We start from the raw sequence: 20,955 nt of genomic DNA, 5'->3' as shown, positions 1-20,955 counted from the left end.
GTCTGAATTTGTGTACCAAGTTCTCCTGGACCAATTTCAGGTGATAAGAAATCTGTTCTCTCCTCTATATTGCGAAGCAGTCGGGGGGAGAAGCTTCACTGGAGGGAATGCACACACCAGTCTAAAGAGGGATCAAGCAATCACCAGGGCATCCACTGCAAAGGCCAGGGAATCCTTGGATTTGGACACACACCTATTTAGTTTCTTGTTGAATCTAGAAGCCACAATGTCCACAGGCAGTCGTTGAAACTTTCCACTCCCAGTATGTAACTGGCTAAGAGAGTTGGATTGTGGTTATCCACCCAAGAGAGATTCAGGCTTGCTTCCTCCAGTGCAGCTTGACTTCTGATTTCTCTTGATGGTTCCCGTAGGTCACAGCTGTGTATGAATGCACTCTTACTGGGTGATCATATAGGAAAATATTTTTTTAAAACACTTCAGGGTAAACTGGTTGACAAGAAAATACACTAAAAGCTAGATTCAAACGTCGGGTGTGAATTTCCCTCAGTTTTCACTGCGAATTTCCAAAGCAGCTGTTCAGATGTGAATTTTTGGAGCCTGAGCCCACTGACGTCTTTAACATTAGCTGGTTGTTAAGGAGCAGGTTGTGAAGCCGGCTGCTGCATCCTTAACAACAGATGACTCATCAGCTGTCAGCAGGGTTCCCTGCTGACCGCTCAATGGGAAAAAAAAAAAAAAAACCCACATTGCCGGCAATAAAAAAAATTAAGAAAAAAAACGGTGTGGGGGTCCCCCCAAATCAATACCAGGCCCTTTCGGGTTTGGTACAGATTATAAGGGGAACCGCATGTCAAAATTGAACTAATAAGATGGTGTGGGGTCTCCCCTCCCCCAAAATCCATACCAGACTCTTATCCGAGCGTGCAGCCTGGCAGGCCAGAAAGAGGGGGGGGGGGGGGGCTGGGTACGAGCGATGCTCCATCCTGAACCATACCAGGCCAAATGCCCTCAACATAGAAGGGGTACTTTGGGGCAGGGGTAGCGCAAGAGACAAGGGCTTCTTCCCCTCAACCCTGGTGGTTGTGGGGGTCTGCGGGCAGGGGGCTTATCAGAATCTAGAAGCTCCCTTTAACAAGGGGGCCCCCAGATCCCGCTCCCTCATGTGAATGAGTATGGGGTACATTGTACCTCTACTCATTCATCAAAAAAAGTGTTAAAAGAAAAAAAAAAAAAAAAAAAAAAAGACAGTTTGACAATTCCTTTATTAAAAAAAAAACAAAAACAATGTCCCCCAGTGTAGATCCATCCTCAATCACAACACCAGCGGCCAACCCGAAAAAAGAATAAAAAAAAACTCACGCTCCGAAGGCGGGTTGCCAGGTGGCCCCACCCCATAGCTATTTAAGAACTTTCAGACGGCGGAGCAGGCAGACGGCGCAAGCAGAGATTTTTTTTCTTTTCTTTTTTCGGGTTGACAGTGGCAGTGGGCCTCGTGATTGATGATGGATCTACACCGGGGGACAATGTTTTTTTTTTTCTATAAATAAATTATGAAAAACTGTCTGTTTTTATTTATCTTTTTTGGACATTTTTTGGTGAATGAGTATGTACCCCATACTCATTCAGATGGGGGGGGCGTACAGGATCTGGGGGTCCTCTTGTTAAAGGGCGTTTCCCCGATACCGATAAGCTCCCTGCTCACAAACCCCCACAACCACCGGCCAGGGTGGCCCTTGTCCCCATCAACATGGGGACAAGGTTCTTTGGGGTGGGGGGAGGGGGGGATGCAGAGCCCCCCTACCCCCAAAGCACCCCACCATGTTGAGGGCCTGGTATAGCCTGCCAGGCTGCATGCTTAGATAAGGGTCTGGTATTAATTTTGAGTAAGACCACACGCAAAAATTATTAAAAAAAAAGAAAAACAACGTGGGGTTTAACTTAAAATATGTACCAGACTCTAAAGGATCTAGTAAGGTTTGGGGGGACCCCCAGGATGGCTGTTTTTTTTTTTTTGGGATCGAATTTGTGTTCAAAACTGATCAGATGTGCAGTGCTCAGAAAACGCACAGGAATCTTTTTAAATTGGCAGCCAATTCGCACTGTCGCTGCACTGCATATATGTGAACTGGCTCCATAGAAAGCTGGATTGATTTACGTCATGCGAATCAGATGCGGTTCAAAATGCATCCCATTCGCATATATGTGAACGGAGCCTACTACTATATGTAAACTTATATTACACACACACATTATATATATATATATATATATATATATATATATATATATATATATATATACACACACACACACACACACACACACACACACACACATACACTGTATATATCCACTTAGGGGTGAGTTACACTTGTGTCCAACATAAGCAGGCTAGAGATGTGCAGTCCTGTATATATCAAATGTTCCTTTACTTGAAAATCCAAGTTGCATTTAATTAGTTGAGTTAGACCACACCACTAGGTTTCAAGCAGCTTCTATTACACCAAAATGCATAAAAAGGAAGTAGGAAACAAAAAAAAAAAAAAAAAAAGAGAATTCCTTTACATAATATTTTCAAGTTCCGTAGACCCTACGTAGGATCCTGTGCCCAAAGCAGTGAAAGTAATGGATCCGGAAAATTGCTAGTGATCCATAAGGCAATAAGCAGTCTGATCTTGATCGAAATATTATTTAAAAAAGGATTGGAAAACTGGTGTAAAATAGAAAAAAAAAATCTCCCACATTAGAAGGGATCCATTGCCTAAATAGACTTGCATAGTTTGTGTTTAAAAAAAAATGCAGGTGTTGAAAAAATCCTCTGTAGCTTCTACTACAATATCTGTGTCCCCTTCGTTTTTTCTAGATTTCATCCTCAAACAGGTTAGGAGATTCCATCTCTGATTCATGAATAGAGTAAAGGGAAACAAAGCAGTGTAGCATTTTTGGACTCTTGAAACCGAAAGGTTCTAGGAGAGCCAAAAGTGTCCCAAAGAACTCAGACATAGTGGCAGAAGAATCTGCTTTTGTTAGATAGGGCACATTTATGCGTCTGAGAGGGAAATGGACACAGATGTGGGGAGCAGTCTCATAACAGAACATTGCTCCAAGACAAAGGAACAGCTATCATCTTGGTCTGTGTTTTGAGTTTCCTGTAGACCATCAGCAGTGCGTAGGAAACGGTCCCTTTGTCAAAGCTTCCTTGCATTTGCTATCTGCCATTGCTAAAGTGAGGGGATCCTCTGGTGGATGATATGAATGCAGAGGAAGAGGGGCTTTGCAAGTCCGGAATGGAGGAACTGCTATAACCAAGGGACTGAACATGTTCCATTGCTGGGTCTCTTTAGCAGAAGGTGGCAGGAAATGCAGAAATTATAGTGTGAACATTTTTGCGCAATATGGTGGCCTGCAGTGCATCAAGCAAGAGTAAACTACATTACCATTATGGGGCAAAGCACAGACGGAGAAAAAAAAAGCCACATTTAAAAGTGTAAACACTTAAAGTGCCAAAGTAATTGGAGACAAGTATAATGGAGAGCAACATAATTAAGTGAATATCTATCCCTTCCTGCACCTGTGTGCTTAGAACTGTGGATTGTGTATAGCCAGGAATGGTCCAAATGATAGGGAAACTATGTTGCCTTGTCCATGTTGGACATACCACCGAAGACGTCTTTAGGGTCTGGGAACCACAGTGCCAAAGTAAGTGCCTAGCACAAGATCCAGTGCCTGAAGCAACATTAGATGCCAGGGCTGCCCCAGCACAGTGGGGTGAGGGTACGATCTTTGAGGGTTACCAATCCAGAAACTGTTAAATATTCCAGACAATAAGCAGTTCAATATTGACAGTCGTGTCTGAAGTAAAAAAAAATAAATAAATGGTTTAAAAAAGAAAAAAACTCTCCAAAAGGAGAAGAGGTTCATCGCCTAAGGACATTTGAAAACAAATAGAGTCTCTAGGAGTTGGTGGGGTTACACAAACATGCATTTGGGTAATTACCTGCAGGTTGCTTGCATATAACCCAAGGTCTATGACAGTTCTGTGTCCAGTACTGTACAATTAAGATAAGAGGTGTTGGCTGAACATACACTTTAACCGCTTACCGACCGCCGCAAGTAGATTTACTGCGGCGGTCAGCCCCTGCCAGGCAGAGTGACGTTAATTAACGTCACTAGCCTGGGAGGGTCTGGGGAGCGAGCGCGCTCCCGCTCCCGCGCGGTCACGCGCAGTCTTTTAGCAGGAAAATCCTCCGGGGCTTAAGTGGTTAAAGCCCAACTCCACTCCCTTCCTTCCCCAACTTTTATTTACTTATTTTTATACTCTTCCAGATATGTTGAAGTCAGTCAAGTGATGGGTCGACATTCTCTTTATGTTTACTCTGGTGGTGGGTGGCCCTGTATGATACAGAGTGTGGTACTGAAGTGATAAAGCCTTCTCTGGGGGTAGGTCCATGATGCCTTGCACTCACAGTATATCTGCTGGGCCTGGGTGTCAGTCATCCAAGAAAACTAGATTTATTTTTTGTTGAAAATGAATCTCTGCATAGGGTAAACAGCGCCATAGAAGGGATGAGCACTGCACACAGAAAAGGTGGAATTAGAAAAAAATAAACCTTGAGTTTAGCTTTAAATGTGGGAAGGGATTCTAGAGTGGTCCCTAACCTGCATTTGGCCTAAAATTAGCAATGGCACTGTCCTGAGGAAAGGTTCAGTGGGTACCTTTAAAACAGTTAAAAAAAGGGGTCTGAACATAGCAAAGCCACTGTAGCGCTGTACTGTGCTAGAGGTCCTGTAAAACATAGAAAATACCTTTCAACAAATATCAAGCAAAGGAAGGACATGTGGTCACGCACACACAATATCAACTAATGTGAGCAAGATATTCTGAAAACTCCACATGCCCACCCCCCTGTGAACCTCCCTCACCTTGTCCTTGCATGGGCGCTGGCAGTTCTGTGCAGCACATATGGCGTTCTCGTCATCCGAATCTTCTGCTCCGGACCAGTCGTACTTCGAGGGGATGTCCAAGACCTTTTTTTCCCTCTTCTTTTCGGTAATCTCCTTGTTAAGCTCGGCTTTTGCCGCCGCTGCCTTCTCTTTCTTCCTTTTGCGCTCCTCCTCTTTGGCAAGTCGCTTGGCCAGTTTGCTGAGCTCCTTGGCCTTGTCGTGACCCAGCTTGAGCTTTTTCTTTTTGGTCTTGTCAAGCTTCTTCAGATCCTTGGACCTCTGTTTACCCTCAGTTAAGAACTGCTCTGCCCTCTCCAATTTCCTCTTTCGTTTCTTCTCTGATGACTCTCTCTTTACCTTCACAGGTTTCTCGTCCAGGCTGTCATCCTGTAGGAAAACAACATGGGATTCAAAACAATTCAAAGTGACAAGATAAAACAATCATTCAAGCTATAAGTGCAATTCAGGAAAATTTCCTTTACAGCCATGCTAAAGAGAGAACGCTGGTAGATGTGACTATGGCCTGTTATCTCAGACTACGGAAGCTCTCTCCTAAACAACACTTGTCTAGAGGAAGACTGGATGAGCAGAGTTAAGAATTCTTAACCTGTAGAAACACCAAACCTAGAATTTTGTGTTTCTATCTACAAGAAATGATTTCCTCTGAGCAGAGGCTGTCAGACAGTGCTATACTTAAATTATAACTTGGGGCTCTTTCACACGGTCGCTCCGTTTTTTTATTCGGCTGCGGCACTTTTTTTTTTTTTTTCACGGACACGGATGACACTTGTGTCATCCGCTCCGTATGTCCGCATATCATCCCATCCGTTTGCGGATGATATACGGACATAATGTAGGTCTATGGGGATTGCGGATGTCAGCGGATGACACCGCTGACATCCGATTTTGCATCCTTTCCGTTTTTTAAATGGAAGAAAAACAGGGTTCTGTTCCGTTCCAAAAAACGGAACAGAACTGAAAGGACGAAAATCGGATGTTCCGCAATCCCATTGACATGCATTATGTCCGTTTTTCATCCGCAAAACATGGGATGAAATACGGACATACGGAGCGCTCGTGTGAAAGAGCCCTAAAGAAAAAAAAATAAATATTTATATCTTTTTTCAGTTTTGGATAAAGTGGAGAGTAATTTGAACCCGTCAGGTTTTTATCGCTGTCTGTGCCTCCATTTGAGAGATTCGCCCTCCTTATTTGTCCTGTTTACAGTTATCATCGAAAGTGAAAGTAAAAGAAAATCACACATTTCGGTTGACCCGAACAGGAATACAGGGGAAATCCTCAAATGGGAACACTAGTTCTGGTGACACCCCAGGATGCCCTCACTTTGGGAGGATTTCCTCTCACTTCCAGTTTTGGATAGGAGACAGGAAGTGAAGGGAAATTGCCCCATTGGGACAGAGACACAAAAGAAAAAAAAAAAAACCGAAAAGGGTTGTAACCCTCCCTTAATCTATCAAAAGTGAAAAAAATAAAAAAAAGGTTTTGCCTTTAGTTCTTAAAAACCATCATCTGGGGCTGGTAATTCTCTGGGTTTTCAAACTATTTTTGGACCTAACTGAATCGTCCCTTTAAAACTTTGTAAATAAACAAAAAAAAAGTAAAAACCAATGCAAATCATTTGTCAAAAATGGCCAAATCCGAAATAATTTAGTTGAATATCCGGTACCTCCATAACGTGCAGGAACCTCTCCTCTGATGGAGGATGTGTGGCTTGCAAAATACGCCATATATGTTGTGTCTCATCCAGAGACACCTCCAGAAGGTCCCCAAACATCATGAGTTCTTCCAGCTGGCATTTAGCTCCAGGAGATAGCTCTAAAACAGGGGGCTCCAGGCTACGGGGAACGAGAGGAGTCTTCCGAGGCTGCTTCCGAGGGGCTCCTGAAGCTTTTAGAAAAGAAGAACATTATCCTGATGTCATATATTAAATTACACTGCTCAAAAAAATAAAAATAACACTTTGAAAACACATTGGATCTCAATGGGGAAAAATATCATGCTGGATCTCTATACTAATATGGACAGGGTAATGTGTTAGGAATGAAAGGATGCCACATTGTTTATTGGAAAGGAAAATTATCAACCTACAGAGGGCTGAATTCAAAGACACCCCAAAAATCAAAGTGAAAAAATTATGCAGCAAGCTAGTCCATTTTGCTGAAATTTGATTGTTTGGTCAGAGACGTTCACACCAGTGGCCTGCTGGAGGTCATTTAGTAGGGCTCGGTCACTGCTCATTCTGTTCCTCCTTGCACAAAGGAGCAGATACCGGTCCTGCTGATGGGTTAAGGACCTTCTTTGACCGTGTCCAGATCTTCTAGAGTAACTGCCTGTCTCCTGGAATCTCGGCTATGCTCTTGAGACTGTGGTGGGAGACACAGCAAACCTTCTGGCAATGGCATGTATAGATGTGCCATCCTGGAGGAGTTGGAATGGCTGTGCAACCTCTATAGGGTCCAGGTATCTCCTCATGCTACCAGTAGTGACACTTACCCTAACCAAATGCAAAACTAGGAAAAAACAGTCAGAAAAGATGGAGCAGTAAAAAAAATTTCAGTGGCCTCCACCTGAAAAACCAGGTCGTCTCATTGTTGACCATCTAGTGCCCCTGTTAATTTCATTAACACCAAAGCAGCTGAAACAGATTAACAACCCCCCTGCTACTTAACTGATCAGATCAATATCCCAGTAATTGACTTTATGCTATATTCGGATTAAAACGTGTTCCTTTAAAAAAAAATTTAGCAGTGTTATATAGCCATAACTTTTTTGTATTCAATAGACCAGGGCACTTTTAAAATCATTTTAATTTTTGCTGTTGACATTACCCTTAGCTTCCTGTCCTAGAGACAAAACACAAGAGAAGATGTCTCCAAATCCAGTAGAAATTACTTTCTTCCACAGTGACTCGCCATTAAAAAGTTACCGGGCTGGGTACACGTGGGCCAAAAACGGTTGGTTTAGGAACCAGTCGACTTTCACTTTCAGTCCATGTGTACAGCTCTCTGTCCGACAGAAGCCAGTCTCACGACCAGCTTCTGTCAAACGAGCATGCTGGAAAACCAGAATCTTATCAGTGTGTTCTGGCAGGGATGGAGAGCAGTCCCCCCTGCCAGAATACAATAGCTCAGCAGGTGAGATCACAACACCAACATTGCTTAACTAATACAGCAATATTATTTTTATACAGGATTTATATAGCTCCAACAGTTTGCACAGCGCTTTACAAAATGGAGACAGACAGTACAGTTCCAATACAATTTGGTATAAAATGTATAAAGTTGTTTTTGTTTTAAGTCCGCAGGCATGAACGAAAAAAACATAGTGCGTGTACCCAGCTTTAAGCCTTCCACACTTAACCAATCAACGAACAAAAAAAAAAAAATATATAAAAACCCATTTTGTCTTCAGCTACTTTAAAGAGTATGTTACACCAACATTTCATATTCCTGATAGATCTGTTGTACCAAGTACATATGTTAAAAAGTATCCTCCCTTTTTGCATTTCTTTCATTGTGTGAGATTCTTGGTGATCCTGCCAGTCCACCTGCTTTCCTATTTCAAAAAGACCATGCCAGGGAATAGAAGCATATCCTTCACAGCATGGTCAGTGCCTGTCCCCCAATGGCTAAGACTTGTGCTGACATGCCCTCCAGGCTCCAGCACAGCTCTTCACTGAGAAGACAGGTGTACTGCTTTCTCCTCTCCTCCTGCTGACACGCCCCCTACCTCTCTAAGACCTACATATACAGTGAGGGAAAAATGGATTTTTGTAAGATCTTACCGTAAAATCCTTTTCTCTTAAGCTCATTGACAGACGCAGTCCTCCTTGATTAATATCAACTTGGGTTATACTGCCCTCTACAGGAATAGGACTAGGCAGAAAAGAAAAATGTTCTGGCCACACCTTAGGGGCAGTCCCAGAGGGTATATCCTCTCTCTCTCTCTGCTACAGGAAGTCAGTTATGTCACAAAGCAGTGTTTAGAGAATTTAACCCAACCCAACTCAAAAACAGAGGGGCGGGTACTGCGTCTGTCAATGAGCTTAAGAGAAAAGGATTTTACGGTAAGATCTTACAAAAATCCATTTTTCTCTGTCGCTCATTGATAGACGCAGTCCTCCTTGATTAATATCAACTCGGGACGTCTCAAAGCAGTGCCACAAATGAGGGGTGGGATAATGGAAATCAAAATCCAATCTAGAAGGCCCAACCGGTGCCAACTAGAAGTTTTAAAGGCTCATCAATCAAAAGATGAGACTCAACTGAAATTCCAACGGAAAAAAACCCTCGAGGTAGACCACAGGTCTCCTCAAATTGCGGCCTGCAAAACCTTGCGGCCAAATGAGGCATCCGCCGATGCCATCACATCAACTTTATAAAATTTTGTAAAGGTATGCACCGACGACCAGGTAGCCGCCTTGCACACCTGGACCACCGACGCCTGATGGCGGTAGGCCCAGGAAGTACTGAGCGCTCGAGTGGAGTGCGCCTTAACAGGGAACGGAGGATTCCGACCCTTAATAGAATAAGTCTGTACCACCGTCTGCCTAATCCATTTGGAGATAGTCGCGGCAGATGCAGGCAACCCCTTTCTGAGGACATCCGTGATCACAAAAAGTGAATCCGTCTTACGGAACGATTCCGTAGTCTTCAGGTATACCCTGATTGCCCGAACCACATCCAAGGAATGCAACGCACATTCCCGAGGATGACTGGGCTTAGGACACAAGGAAGGTAGCACAATATCTTCATTCAGATGAAAGTCTGGAACCACCTTAGGAAGAAAGTATGGCTGCGGATGAAGAACTACCTTATCCCTATGAATCACCAAATATGGGGAATGACACGATAATGCAGCCAGTTCTGACACCCTGCGTGCAGAAGTGATAGCCACCAAGAAGGCCACCTTCTGGGATAATGTAAGCAAGGGAATCTCCCTAATATTTTCAAAGGGAGGTTTCTGCAGAACCGACAACACCAAATTAAGATCCCAGGGCGGTAAGGGCGCGCGCACTGGCGGAGCCAAGTGCCGCACCCCCTGGATGAAATTCCGCACCAAGGAATGAGTAGCCAGAGGCTTCTGAAAGAAGATTGCTAACGCTGAAACCTGACCCTTGATAGTGCTCAAGGATAGTTTCTGCTCAACCCCCTTTTGCAGAAAAGCCAAGATTCGGGTCACCGAATAGGTACGTGGGGGAAATTCCAAAGATTCACACCACGCGATATAAGCCTTCCATGTGCGATAATAGACTTTGCTGGAAGTCGCTTTCCTTGCTTTAATTAGAGTAGGGATAACTGAAGCTGACAATCCCCTGTCCTTCAGTACCTGGGTCTCAATGGCCAGGCCGTTAAAGCCAGCGACTGTAAAGCACGATGAAAGATCGGTCCTTGAGACCGCAGATCCTCCCTGAGAGGAAGTCTCCAAGGAGCGTCCGCGACTAGTCTGCCCAAGACGGCGTACCCGGCTTGACGAGGCCAGCCCGGAATTACCAGGATAACTGGAGTTCCCTCCACCTCTATCCTGCGGAGAATTCTCAGCAGCAACTTGAGAGGGGGGGAGGACATACAGTAGCTGATACTGCCCCTACGGGGCGCTCAGCGCGTCTGCTGTGTCCGCTAGAGGATCGCGGGCGCGAGCTACCAACCTCCGCACCTTCCTGTTGAGCCGACATGCCAACAGATCCACCTCCGGGATGCCCTATTGAAGACACAGTTGGTGAAATCCTTGGTGATCGACCTAAGTCATCACCATGGCATTGTCTGACTGGATCCGAACCAGGCTGCCCTAGAGCTGCTTGGTCCAGGCAATCAGACCAAGTCTGATCAGTTCCCACACATTTATCAGAAACTTAATTCCTATCGGAAGTGATAACTTTTCCTGGCTGAGCTTTAGAGACCGGAGTCACCGGACCAGAGACTCCCTGGTCCGCTCGCTCAACCGGATCCGATTCCTGGAGGGAACTGGGAATGATCTTTGGAAAAAGTAAAGAAAACGTTCTGCTCAAGGAACGGAAACTACCGCTCCCTGTAGCATATGAATGTTGGAAGGGAAGAATTGCACCGGTAGAAGTGATCGACAATCGATCTTGTATCTCGATCGTAGAAGGGGTTTTTGATCTCTATGACCCTATGTGTAGTCGGGTTTGCCGTCGTCCCTGGTTGAGTATTGTATCGGTTTGTTGGTACCTCAGGCCAATAAGAAGTGGGACTTTTGAGGCAGGTATGGAGTATACGAGAAAGTACAAGCAAAAAATTGCTAATAATAACTAAATAATAATAATGATAATAATAATAATAATTGTTTAATTCTTAAAACATATGTACAGTGAAGTACCGTTGCGTGAAAGGGTTATAGACCCTTGTGAAGTTGTGTAATAGGAGGAGGGTTAGTGACATGTGAGAAATAGTGACTTTTAAGGGTATATCTCTGTCTTTCCCTGCTGTTAAGCTTGGGTGGTTCAGATCAGAGGTGTCTCCTATATCCTACGCGTTTCGGCCCTTAAAATGGGCCTTTTTCAAGGTTGATTGTCACTATTTCTGTTGGTAAAATGCAGATTTTTGTTAAATATTTTTATATATCACCACTTTTGTGAATTAAATAATAGTGGTGAATTTTTCAAAATAGTACATACATATTGTTTTCTTTGAATCCTTGTGTGTTGAAATGGCTCCCTCTTTAGCACAGCGAGAACCATGCGGTTTCCTGAAAAAAAAAATATATTTATGAGATTCAGCTACAAAGTTGATAGTGGTTCTACAGGTATGTTATTGAACTTACATGAGCCGTGTCTCATATCTGGGGTAGATCATGTGAATCTCCCCTGGTGGTTAGTTATGGTTCCGGTGCGTATGAAACCGGTTCTGGGCAAGGATGTCCTTGTGCCTTTAAATGGTGCAGTTCTATATGAGACAGGTACACGTATGGGGAAATTTATATCTGTAATGCAATAATGCAGTATATGCAGTATATAACATTTTTTGGTTTTTTACCTTCATTATCAATTTGCAACCAATGTAGTCCCATGCGGTTTCCAGCTGGGTCACACTTAAAGAGAGGGAGAAAAGACTCCTTCAGTAATGTGCCTCCTTTTCAGGGTTAAGTAAGTGGTAAGGGTGGTGTTTAAAAACTTACATTTTCCTGTGCGCCGCTCTTTGTCCTCTCCCATCCCCATTCGGTTGGGGAATGAGAGAGGCAGTGGTTCCCCGGCCTTTTATCAGACTCGCGCATGCGCTGTGAGCGCCGCACGTCTGAAACCAGATCACATACAGCTGGTGTATGTCTCTGGTGCGCCTGCGTCCTATGGACGAGTGCGCTTCCAGTTTCCACCGCTGTTGCTCACTGGCGCGGCCGCCGACACGGAGAGGACACAGGTTACAGACTGGCAGAGTCTGAGGGGCCGATGTCGCTGGCTGTTACGTTGTGCCTGTAAGAAGCCCCTAGGAAGGAAAACAGTGGGAGATCCTCCCAGGGGCTTACCGTGCCGGGTGTGCTAAAAGTATGTGGAGATTTTTCAAGCAAGGATTCAGTACATGACATAAGTGCATTATAATTTGGAAACAAGAGATATATAAAAAAAAAAAAAAAAAAAGCTGTATGTGATCTGGTTTCAGACGTGCGGCGCTCACAGCGCATGCGCGAGTCTGATAAAAGGCCGGGGAACCACTGCCTCTCTCATTCCCCAACCGAATGGGGATGGGAGAGGACAAAGAGCGGCGCACAGGAAAATGTAAGTTTTTAAACACCACCCTTACCACTTACTTAACCCTGAAAAGGAGGCACATTACTGAAGGAGTCTTTTCTCCCTCTCTTTAAGTGTGACCCAGCTGGAAACCGCATGGGACTACATTGGTTGCAAATTGATAATGAAGGTAAAAAACCAAAAAATGTTATATACTGCATATACTGCATTATTGCATTACAGATATAAATTTCCCCATACATGTACCTGTCTCATATAGAACTGCACCATTTAAAGGCACAAGGACATCCTTGCCCAGAACCGGTTTCATACGCACCGGAACCATAACTAACCACCAGGGGAGATTCACATGATCTACCCCAGATATGAGACACGGCTCATGTAAGTTCAATAACATACCTGTAGAACCACTATCAACTTTGTAGCTGAATCTCATAAATATATATATATATATATATATATATATATATATATATATATTTTTTCAGGAAACCGCATGGTTCTCGCTGTGCTAAAGAGGGAGCCATTTCAACACACAAGGATTCAAAGAAAACAATATGTATGTACTATTTTGAAAAATTCACCACTATTATTTAATTCACAAAAGTGGTGATATATAAAAATATTTAACAAAAATCTGCATTTTACCAACAGAAATAGTGACAATCAACCTTGAAAAAGGCCCATTTTAAGGGCCGAAACGCGTAGGATATAGGAGACACCTCTGATCTGAACCACCCAAGCTTAACAGCAGGGAAAGACAGAGATATACCCTTAAAAGTCACTATTTCTCACATGTCACTAACCCTCCTCCTATTACACAACTTCACAAGGGTCTATAACCCTTTCACGCAACGGTACTTCACTGTACATATGTTTTAAGAATTAAACAATTATTATTATTATTATCATTATTATTATTTAGTTATTATTAGCAATTTTTTGCTTGTACTTTCTCGTATATTCCATACCTGCCTCAAAAGTCCCACTTCTTATTGGCCTGAGGTACCAACAAACCGATACAGTATCTCGATCGTATGATCTCCTGAACCCCTTAGTCCGGGATTCAGGAAAGCCCTGGATCTGAACACCGGTGAAGACGTCCCCCCCACCCCTAAACTGGGTGGGGGGCGCACCTTCAGGCTGTATTCGTTTTATCTTCAGGTTTGGCTGAGTCGGTCTTTTGTTTACCCAACCAGCGCCCTTTGAAACCTCCTGAAGGGGCTTTGCCCTTCATGCTCGCCCCAGCGGAGCGAACAAACCTTTTATGAGCGGAAAAGGAAGGTCCTCGCCTATTACGAGCTCCTTTAGCTTTAGCAGTCTGCGGCAAAAAAGTGCTCTTGCCCCCAGTGACATCCTTTATGATCTCATCTAGGGTGGCCCCAAATAGGCGATCCCCCTGAAAAGGGAGATTAGCCAAAGCTTTCTTGGAACCTTGATCTGCCGACCAACACTTTAACCACAGCACACGTCTGAGGACTACAGCTGACATCGATGCATGCCCTAACAAGGGAGTGGCATCCAGGGCTGCGTCACAGACGAACTGTAGCCCTCGTATAATTTGCTCCATCAAATCAGACACTGCCGGGGGGATACTTCTCCCCTTTAAGTCATGGCGTAGCAATTTTGCCCATTCGGTCAATGTTTGTGAAACTAAACCAATGGCAACCACTGGTCTAAAGGTTGACCCTATCAGGGAAAAAACAGTGCGGGATTCCGCTTCCACTTTTCAATCCACCGGATCCTTAAAGGACGGAGCGTCCTCCAACGGGATAACGGTGGCTTTATTTAGTCTGGAAATCGGTGGATCCACCACTAGTGGTACCGTCCATTTTTTAATGAGGGATTCCTCAAACGGATAGCGTCTAGCAATGCGTTTGGAAATAGTAAAGATTCGTTTCGGATGATCCCATTCCTCTTTAATTTTATTACCAAAACATTTGGGTAAGGGAAAAACCTTCGCCGTCTTGGTAGGCTTACTAGTCCCAAAAGGAATTTCCATCTCGGTTACTTCTGCCGGTGTAACCTCAAGTCTTAAGGTTTCCCGGACAGACACAACTAGTGCGTCCACCAACGCTTCTTCTTGTGCTATGGCGGAGGTAGAAACATCCTCCTCACTATCTGAGGAGACATTGCCTGAGACAACAGCCCCAGCAGGGGGACCTGCAGCTGCAATGACCATCTCAGAATCTGAAGTATCAGATGAAATAGGGGTAGGCGGAGGTCGCTTTCTTGACCCCCGTCCCTGACAGGCCATCTCCACCCGGGATACCAAAGACTCCAAAACTGCTGATAATGCATCAATACTCTGTGAGGAACTGGAGGGTCCTGCAGCCACCTCGAGGGGATCAGGTGGGGATACATGTGTGGCAGGGTCCATGATTATACAAGACACTTACCAAGAAAAATAAAATTTGCAATTTTAAAAAAAGAAAACTTTTTTTTTTTTTTCTTTTAGTCCCCCAGAACAGCAGCGCCCCTCAGTGTTACCTGCTTTTGGACCCCACAGAGAGAGAGAGAGAGAGAGAGAGAGAGAGAGAGAGAGAGAGAGAGAGACCCCAAGGCTCACCACCTGATGCTCAGAAGTTTCTATTCACCTGCTTCCAGCACTGTCTGTTACAGACAGGAAGTCTTTGGCTTGCTTTCCCGGGTAAAGGAGGCGGCTACGCCCCTTTACACGCCTTCCGGCACCTCCCAATTACTCCACGAGGTGTTTGGTCACCTCAAACATGGCCGCCCCCATGCTGGAGACACGAGGCTACGCCAATATGGCGGCCTCGTGCGATCTGTGGGAAAATGGCAGCGGCCTGTGGAGGATAGCGGCGGCTTGTGCAAGGTAGCAGCGGCCTGCGGGAGGTGTGCGCTTGGCCTGTGCGGCCTGCGGGAGGTAGTCCTCGGTCTGTGCGGCCTGCGGGAGGCTGTGTGGCCTGCGCCGGCTTATGGAAGGATGGCGACCTGCGGATGCTGTATCCAGGCATAGGCATCGGCCTGTATAGTGTCAGGTAGGATACTATCACCTCTATACCTCAACAGTAATGCCTTTTAGCAGTCCCCTTACAGTGTCATATAGTGACTATAGTCAGCTCCCAAACCAAGCTTTTAAGAGGGGGATTAATGACACCTGTTAGGATCACGTCCATCCATCCCAGAGAGGGGCCCGCGTCCACCAACAAACCCGGCAGGGGGAGAGGGGGAACATTTTACTCACCATACCAGAACCAGGCGGGCGCCAACTCCTGACAGAACCCCTCTCCACCGGAGTGGGGGGGCTGTCGACCAATCTGGACGCCGTGACTCTGCTGGTCATTGGCGTGCAGGCGAGACGTTTAACTCGCAGGGTCAGTCCCCGTCCAGTGGGACTATGTCGCGGCCGACCCAGCGCGGAGCTATGGCCTGCACGCGCTCGCAGGCTGAACTGGGGTGACCACTGGATCTCAACATCCAGCCCGTCGCCCAGTTTCAGCGTACTTGCTTGAAGATCTCACAGGAACACTGGAGAAGAAAAGCTGCCTAAAAAAGTATCCCAGCAAGGAAATTAGGTCCTTACTCCTAACTAGACAGAAAAAAACTGACTTCCTGTAGCAGAGAGAGAGAGGATATACCCTCTGGGACTGCCCCTAAGGTGTGGCCAGAACGTTTTTCTTTTCTGCCTAGTCCTACTCCTGTAGAGGGCAGTATAACCCGAGTTGATATTAATCAAGGAGGACTGCGTCTGTCAATGAGCAACAGAGAAAAGTATTTGATCCCCTGCTGATTTTGTACTTTTGCCCAAAGAAATGATCAGTCTATAATGTTAATGGTAGATTTATTTTAACAGTGAGAGACAGCATACCAAACAAAAAATATCCAGAAAAACGCATTTCAAAAAATGTATAAAATTGATTTGCATTTTATTAAGTTAAAAAAGTATTTGATCCCTTAACAATCAGCAAGATTTCTGGATCCTAGGTCTTCTATACAGGTAACGAGCTGAGATTAGGAGCACTCTCTTAAAGGGAGTGCTCCTAATCTCAGCTTGTTACGTGCATAAAAGATACCTGTCTACACAAGCAATCAATTAATCAATCAGATTCCAATCTCCCCACCATGGCCAAGACCAAAGAGCTGTCCAAGGATGTCAGGGACGAGATTGTACACCTACACAACGCTGGAATGGGTTACAGGACCATCACCAAGCAGCTTGGTGAGAAAGTGACAACAGTTGGTGCGATTATTCGCAAATGGAAGAAACACAAAACTGTCAATCTTCTTCGGTCTGGGGCTCCATGCCAGATTTCCCCTTGTGGAGTTTCAGTGATCACGGTAAGTAATCAGCCCTGAACTACACAGGAGACTTGCCATTGATCTCAAGGCAGCTGGGACCATAGTCACCAAGAAAACAATTTGTAACGCACTACGCCGTGAGGGACTGAATCCTGCAGCGCCAGCAAGGTCTACTGCTCAAGAAAGCACATGTACAGGCCCGTCTGAAGCTTGTTAATGAACATCTGAATGATTCAGAGGAGAACTGGGTGAAAGTATTGTAGTCAGAAGAGACCAAAATCTAGCTCTTTGGCATCAACTTAACTTACCGTGTTTGGAGGAAGAGGAGGAATGCTGACGATGATCTCAAGAACACCATCCCCAACGCCAAACATGGGAGGTGGAAACATTATGCTTTGGAGGTGTTTTTTTTGCTAAGGGGACAGGACAACTTCACTGCATCATAGGGACAATGGAAGGGGCCATATACTGTAAAATCTTGGGTTATAACCTCCTTCTCTCTGAAAATGGGCTGTCAATGGGTATTCCAGCATGACATTGACCCAAAACACGCGGTCAAGGCAACAAAGGAGTGACTCAAGAATAAGCCCGTTATGGTCCTGGAGTGACCTAGCCAGACCTTAATCCCATAGAAAATATGTGGAGGCAGCTTAAGGTTTGAGTTACCAAACGTCAGCCTCAAAACCTCAATGACTTGGAGAGGATCTGCAAAGAGGAGTGGGACAAAATCCCTCCTGAGATGTGTGCAAACCTGATGGCCTACAACAAGAAAGTCTGACCTCTGTGATTGCCAACAAGATTTTTGCCACCAAGTACTAAGTCATGTTTTGCGAAGGGGTCAAATACTTATATATATGTATATATATATATATATATATATATATATATATATATATATATATATATATATATATATACACACACACACACACACACACACACATATATATACAGTATCTCACAAAAGTGAGTACACCCCTCACATTTTTGTAAATATTTTATTATATTTTTTCATGTGACAACACTGTAGAAATTACACTTTGTTACAATTTAAAGTAGTGACTGTACAGCTTGTATAACCGTGTAAATTTGCTGTCCCCTCAAAATAACTCAACACACAGCCATTAATGCCTAAACCGCTGGCAACAGAAGTGAGTACACCCCCAAGTGTCCAAATTGGGCACAATTAGCCATTTTCCCTCCCCGTGTGTCATGTGACTCATTAGTGTTACAAGGTCTCAGGTGTAAATGGGGAGCAGGTGTGTTAAATTTGGTGTTATCGCTTTCACTCTCTCACACTGGTCACTGGTAGTTCAACATGGCACCTCATGGCAAAGAACTCTGAGGATCTGAAAAAAAAATTGTTGCTCTACATAAAGATGGCTTAGGCTAGAAGAAGATTGCCTAGACTCTGAAACTGAGCCGCAGCATGGTGGCCAAGACCATACAGCAGTTTAAAAGGACAGGTTCCACTCAGAACAGGTCTCGCCATGGTCGACCAAAAAAGTTAAGTGCACGTGCCTAGCGTCATAGCCAGACGTTGTCTTTGGGAAATAGACGTATGAGTGCTGTCAGCATTGCTGCAGAGGCTGAAGGGGTGACGGGTCAGCCTGTCAGTGCTCAGACCATACGCCTCACACTGCATCGAATTGGTAAGCATGGCTGTCATCGCAGAAGGACGCCGCTTCTAAAGATGATGCACAAGAAAACCTGCAAACAGTTTGCGGAAGACAAGCAATACTTTAACCATGTCCTGTGGTGTGATGAGACCAATATAAACTTATTTGGTTCAGATGGTGTCAAGCGTGTGTGGCGGCAACCAGGTGAGGAGTACAAAGACAAGTGTGTCTTGCCTACAGTCAAGCATGGGGGGTGGGAGTGTCATGGTCTGGAGCTGCAAGAGTGCTTCCGGCACTGTGGAGCTACAGTTCATTGAGGGAACCATGAATGCCAACATGTACTGTGACATACTGAAGCAGAGCATGATCCCCTTCCCTTCGGAGACTGGGCCGCAGGGCAGTATTCCAACATGATAACGACCCCAAACACACCTCCAAGACAGCCACTGCCTTGCTAAAGAAGCTGAGGGTAAAGGTGATGGACTGGCTAAGCATGTCTACAGACCTAAACCCTATTGAGCATCTGTGGGGCATCCTCAAATGGAAGGTGGAGAAGCACAAGGTCCATCCACCAGCTCCGTGATGTCGTCATGGAGGAGTGGAAAAGGACTCCAGTGGCAACCTGTGAAGCTTTGGTGAACTCCATGCCCAGGAGGGTTAAGGCAGTGCTAGAAAAAAAAATGGTGGCCACACAAAATATTGACACTTTAGGCCATATTTGGACATTTTCACTTAAGGGTGTACTCACTTTTGTTGCCAGCGAATTAGACATTAATGGCTGTGTGTTGAGTTTACACTGTTATACAAGCTGTACACTCACTACTTTACATTGCAGCAAAGTGTCATTCCTTCAGTGTTGTCACATGAAAAGATATAATAAAATATTTACAAAAATGTGAGATAGTATATATACACACACATATATACATTTGTGCTCATAAGTTTACATACCCTGGCAGAATTTATGATTTCTTGGCCATTTTTCAGAAAATATGAATGATAACACAACAACTTTTCTTTCACTCATGGTTAGTGTTTGGCTGAATCCGTTTATTATCAATCAACTGTGTTTACTCTTTTATAATCATAATGACAACAGAAACTACCCAAATGACCCTGATCAAAAGTTTACATACCCCGGTTCTTAATACCGTGTATTTCCCCCTTTAACATCAATGACAGCTTGAAGTCTTTTGCGGTATTTGTGGATGAGGCTCTTTATCTTCTCAGATGGTAAATCTGCCCATTCTTCCTGGCAAAAAAGCCTCCATTTCCTGTAATCTCTTGCATGAACTGCACGTTTGAGATCTCCCCAGAGTGGCTCAACTATATTGAGGTCAGGAGACTGAGATGGCCACTCCAGAACCTTCACTTTATTCTGCTGTAGCCAATGACATGTCGACTTGGGCTTGTGTTTAGGATCATTATCACGTTGGAATGTCCAAGTATGTCCCATGCGCAGCTTCCAGGCTGATGAAAGCAAATATTCCTCCAGTATTTTTTGCTAACATACTGCATTCATCTTGCTATCAATTCTGACCAAATTTCCTGTGCCTTTGTAGCTCACACATCCCCAAAACATCAGCGATTCACCTCCGTGTTTCAAAGTAGGAATGGTGTACCTTTCATTATAGGCCTTGTTGACACCTCTTCAAATGTAGCGTTTATGGTTGTGGCCAAAAAGCTCAATTTTGGTCTCATCACTCCAAATGACTTTGTGCCAGAAGGTTTGAGGCTTGTTTCAGTGCCGTTTGGCGTATTGTAGGCGGGATACTTTGTGGCATTTGCGCAGTAATGGCTTTCTTCTGGAGACTTGACCATGCAGCCCATCTTTCTTCAAGTGCCTTCTTATTGTGCATCTTAAAACAGCCACACCACATGTTTTCAGAGTCCTGTATTTCTCCTGAAGTTATTTGTGGGTTTTCTTTGCATCCCAAACAATTTTCCTGGCAGTTGTGGCTGAAATTTTAGTTGGTCTACCTGACCCTGGTTTGTTTTCAACAAAACCCCTCATTTTCCACTTCTTGATTAGAGTTTGAACACTGCTGATTGGCATTCTCAATTTTCCCGCAGATCCTTTGCATTCCCCATGACTCAGAATCCAGAAACGTCAGTGCAGCACTGGATGAAAGATGCAAGGGTCTATCAGGAGTCCAGAAACCCATTGACCTTTTATATATACACATGAATTACAAGCAAACAGATCACAGGTCAGGATGGTTACCTTTAATAGCCATTCAAAACCGCTTTGTCTCAACTTGTGTGCATGTTATCAGGCCAATATCATCAGGGTATGTAAACTTTTGATCAGGGTCATTTAGGTAGCTTCTGCTGTCATTATGATTTAAAAAGATTAAACACAGTTGATTGATAATAAATGTCTTCAGACAAACACTAACCATGAGTGAAAGAAAAGTTGTTGTGTTATCATTCATATTCTCTGAA

At 44.4% G+C, this 20,955-nt stretch overlaps 1 protein-coding gene across 4 annotated transcripts in view; it reads right to left on the bottom strand.

The window, feature by feature from the left end:
* The window catches only part of KDM5A (lysine demethylase 5A), a 132,341-nt gene that overhangs the window by 10,259 nt on the left and 101,127 nt on the right, over positions 1-20,955 (bottom strand). For all 4 annotated transcript variants that reach the window (XM_082254626.1, XM_082254627.1, XM_082254629.1 and 1 more), the window contains 2 exons: positions 6,593-6,813; positions 4,885-5,292 (listed from right to left, as the gene is read on the bottom strand). In XM_082254626.1, coding sequence (XP_082110752.1) covers positions 4,885-5,292; positions 6,593-6,813 — 629 coding nt within the window. The remainder of the gene's footprint in view (positions 1-4,884; positions 5,293-6,592; positions 6,814-20,955) is intronic.

Source organism: Pelophylax lessonae (genome assembly GCF_965119305.1).
Source record: "Pelophylax lessonae genome assembly, chromosome: 4".
NCBI classification, from domain to species: domain Eukaryota; kingdom Metazoa; phylum Chordata; class Amphibia; order Anura; family Ranidae; genus Pelophylax; species Pelophylax lessonae.
The sequence above is the reverse complement of the archived record's forward strand: the minus strand, read 5'-3'. Positions and strand labels throughout refer to the sequence as shown.